The 3911-nt window shown below is 56.1% G+C and overlaps 1 protein-coding gene across 1 annotated transcript in view; it reads right to left on the bottom strand.

Moving 5' to 3' along the window:
- Positions 1-108: 108 nt before the first annotated feature.
- Positions 109-3911, bottom strand: part of LOC121348050 (procollagen galactosyltransferase 1-like) — a 10283-nt gene continuing 6480 nt past the window's right edge. Inside the window, exons 5-7 of the mRNA XM_041427194.1 lie at positions 3001-3140; positions 2805-2856; positions 109-1077 (exon numbers count right to left, since the gene is read on the bottom strand). Coding sequence (XP_041283128.1) covers positions 946-1077; positions 2805-2856; positions 3001-3140 — 324 coding nt within the window. The 3' untranslated portion in view covers positions 109-945. The remainder of the gene's footprint in view (positions 1078-2804; positions 2857-3000; positions 3141-3911) is intronic.

Below are 3911 nucleotides of genomic sequence, written 5' to 3'. Positions count from 1 at the left end.
TGAGGTCATTGGGATCAATGGAGTCAACGGGATCAACGGGGTCATTGGGATCATCAGGATCAATGGGGTGATTGGGCTCAATGGGGTCATTGGGATCAATGGGATGACTGGGGTCAATGCGGTCATTGGGATCAATGGGATCAATAGGATGATTGGAATCAATGGTGTCAATGGGATGAATGAGATTAATCGGGTCATTGGGATCAATGGGATCAATGGTGTCATTGTGATGAATGAGATCAGCGGGATCAATGGGATGAATGAAGTCAATGGGGTCATTGGGGTCATTGGAATCAATGGGGTCAAATGGCATGAATGAGATTAATCGGGTCACTGTCATCAATGGAGTCAATGGGATTAATGGTGTCATTGATGAATGAGCTCAATGGGATCAATGCAGTCACTGGGGTCATTGGGATGAATGAGATCTCTGTGGTCAATGGGATCAATGAGATCGATGGGATAATTGGGATCAATGGGATCAATGGGGTCAGTGGGGTCATGGGGGTCAATGGAGTCATTGGGATCACTGGGCCCAATGGGATCCACTAGGGCCTCGGGAAATGGGGAGCACTGGGATGAGGATGATGAGGATGACGATGAAGGCTCACACAAGGTCCAGGGGACTGGGATGAGCTTTGAGATAAGGATGAGTTTTGGGATGAGGATGATGAGGATGAGGAAGGCTCACATGAGGCCCCAGGGGATTTGGACTGGGATGAGTTTTGGGACGAGGATGATGATGATGATGATGAGGATGAGGAAGGCTCACATGAGGCCCCAGGGGGTTTGGACAGGGATGAGTTTTGGGATGAGGATGAGGATGAGGATGGGGATGAGGAAGGCTCACATGAGGCCCCAGGGGGTTTGGACAGGGATGAGTTTTGGGATGAGTTTTGGGGTGATGATGATGAGGATGATGATGAGGATGGGGATGAGGAAGGCTCACATGAGGTCCCAGTCGATGGCCGCCGCGTCCAGCTGCTCCATCAGCTCCGTCAGGCGGCTGCGGAAGAAAACCTCGAAGCGCAGATCGTCCTCGAACACCAGCGAGCGCCGCAGGCCCCGCGCCGAGATCTGGGAGCAACGGCAGGGAACCGGGAATAACGGGAGTAACGGGAACAGGGAATAACGGGAATATGGGAATAACGGCAGGGAACCGGGAATAACGGGAGTAATGGGAACCGGGAATAACGGGAGTAACGGGAATAACGGCAGGGAACCGGGAATAACGGGAACAGGGAATAACGGGAATAACGGGAATAACGGGAATAACGGGAATAGGGAATAACGGGAATAACGGCAGGGACCTGGGAGGAACGGGAATAACGGCAGGGAACCGGGAATAACGGGAACTGGGAGGGGCCCGGGAATAACGGGAACCGGAATAACGGCAGGGACAACGGGAATAACGGGAACCGGGAATAACGGCAGGGACCTGGGAGGAACGGGAATAACGGCAGGGAACCGGGAATAACGGGAATAACGGCAGGGACCCGGGAATAACGGGAATAATGGGAACCGAGAGGGACCCGGGAATAACGGGAACCGGAATAACGGCAGGGACAACGGGAATAACGGGAACCGGGAATAACAGGAACTGGGAATAACGGGAACCGGGAATAACGGGAATAACGGCAGGGAACCGGGAATAACGGGAACAGGGAATAACGGGAACCGGAATAACGGGAACCGGGAATAACGGGAACAGGGAGGGACCCGGGAATAACGGGAATAACGGGAACCGGGAATAACGGCAGGGACGCGGGAATAACGGGAACCGGGAATAACGGCAGGGACCCGGGAATAACGGGAACCGGGAATAACGGCAGGGGCCCGGGAATAACGGGAACCGGGAATAACGGCAGGGACAACAGGAATAACGGGAACCGGGACAACGGGAACAGGGAGGGACCCGGGAATAACGGGAACCAGGAGGGACCCGGGAATAACGGGAGGGACAACGGGAATGACGGGAATAACGGGAACTGGGAGGGACAGTGGGAATTCCAGGGAATGCCGGGAGGGACAACGCGAACCGGGAGGGACAATGGGAACAGACCCCAGGAATTCCGGGAATGCCAGGAATGGGGAGGGACCCCGGGAATGACGGAGATTGGGATGGACCCCGGGAGTGCCGGGAATTCCGGGGATTTGGGATGGACCCCGGGAATTCTGGGAACCAACGACCCACCCAGGAATTCCGGGGATTTGGGATGGACTCCGGGAATTCTGGGAACCAACCACCCACCCAGGAATTCCAGGGATTTGGGATGGACTCCGGGAGAGCCGCTCCCACTCTTGGGAATTCTCTGGATCCCCCTGCACTCCCAGAACCCCCAAATTCCCAAATTCCCACCCCAATCCGGGAATAACGGGAACTGGGAGGGACAACGGGAAATCCAGGAAATACCGGGAGGGACAACGGGAACCAGGAGGGAGAATGGGAGTTCCAGGGAATGTCAGGAACCGTGAGGCACCCCGGGAATGCCGGGAACAGGGAGGGACCCCGGGAATGTCGGGAACCGTGAGGCACCCCGGGAATGCCGGGAACAGGGAGGGACCCCGGGAATGTCGGGAACCGGGAGGGGCGCCCGGAGTGCCGGGAACCGGGAGGGACCCCCGGAGTGCCGGGAATTCCGTGAATTTGGGATGGATCCCGGGAATTCTGGGAATCACCCACCCACTCCAGGATTTGGGATGGACCCCGGGAGTGCCGCTCCCACCATTGGGAATTCCCTGGACTCCCAGACCCCGCAAATTCCAGAATTCCCATCCCAAATTCCCAAATTTCCCTTCCTCACCTCCTGCCAGACCCGGAAGTGGCTGAGGAAGCAGCAGCTCCTTTGGAATTCCCTGAATCCCCCCAAAATCCCAAATCCCCTGGACCCCCTGGATCCTTCCAGACCCCCCAAAATCCCGAATTTCCATCCCAAATTCCCAAATTCCCACCCCAAATTCCCGAATTCCCATCCCAAATTCCCGAATCCCCCTGCTCACCTCCTGCCAGACCCGGAAGTGGCTGAGGAAGCAGCGGCTCCTTTGGAATTCCCCAAATTCCCCCAAAATCCCGAATCCCCTGGACCCCCTGGATCCTTCCGGACCCCCCACATTCCCAAATTCCCACCCCAAATTCCCAAATTCCCACCCCAAATTCCCAAATTCCCACCCCAAAATCCCAAATTCCCACCCCAAATTCCCAAATTCCCACCCCAGATTCCCAAATTCCCACCCCAAATTCCCAAATTCCCACCCCAAATTCCCGAACGCCCCCGCTCACCTCCTGCCAGACCCGGAAGTGGCTGAGGAAGCAGCAGCTCCTTTGGAATTCCCTGAATCCCCCCAAAATCCCAAATCCCCTGGACCCCCTGGATCCTTCCAGACCCCCCAAAATCCCGAATTTCCATCCCAAATTCCCAAATTCCCACCCCAAATTCCCAAATTCCGGAATCCCCCGCTCACCTCCTGCCAGACCCGGAAGTGGCTGAGGAAGCAGCAGCTCCTTTGGAATTCCCTGAATCCCCCCAAAATCCCAAATCCCCTGGACCCCCTGGATCCTTCCAGACCCCCCAAAATCCCGAATTTCCATCCCAAATTCCCAAATTCCCACCCCAAATTCCCAAATTCCGGAATCCCCCGCTCACCTCCTGCCAGACCCGGAAGTGGCTGAGGAAGCAGCGGCTCCTTTGGAATTCCCCAAATTCCCCCAAAATCCCGAATCCCCTGGACCCCCTGGATCCTTCCGGACCCCCCACATTCCCGAATTTCCATCCCAGATTCCCAAATTCCCATCCCAAATTCCCGAATTCCCGAACGCCCCTGCTCACCTCCTGCCAGACCCGGAAGTGGCTGAGGAAGCAGCGGCTCCTTTGGAATTCCCCGAATTCCCCCAAAATCCCAAATCCCCCTTT

Source organism: Onychostruthus taczanowskii, unplaced genomic scaffold (genome assembly GCF_017590055.1).
Source record: "Onychostruthus taczanowskii isolate IOZ18803 unplaced genomic scaffold, ASM1759005v1 scaffold977, whole genome shotgun sequence".
Classification (NCBI taxonomy): Eukaryota; Metazoa; Chordata; class Aves; order Passeriformes; family Passeridae; genus Onychostruthus; species Onychostruthus taczanowskii.
The sequence above is the reverse complement of the archived record's forward strand: the minus strand, read 5'-3'. Positions and strand labels throughout refer to the sequence as shown.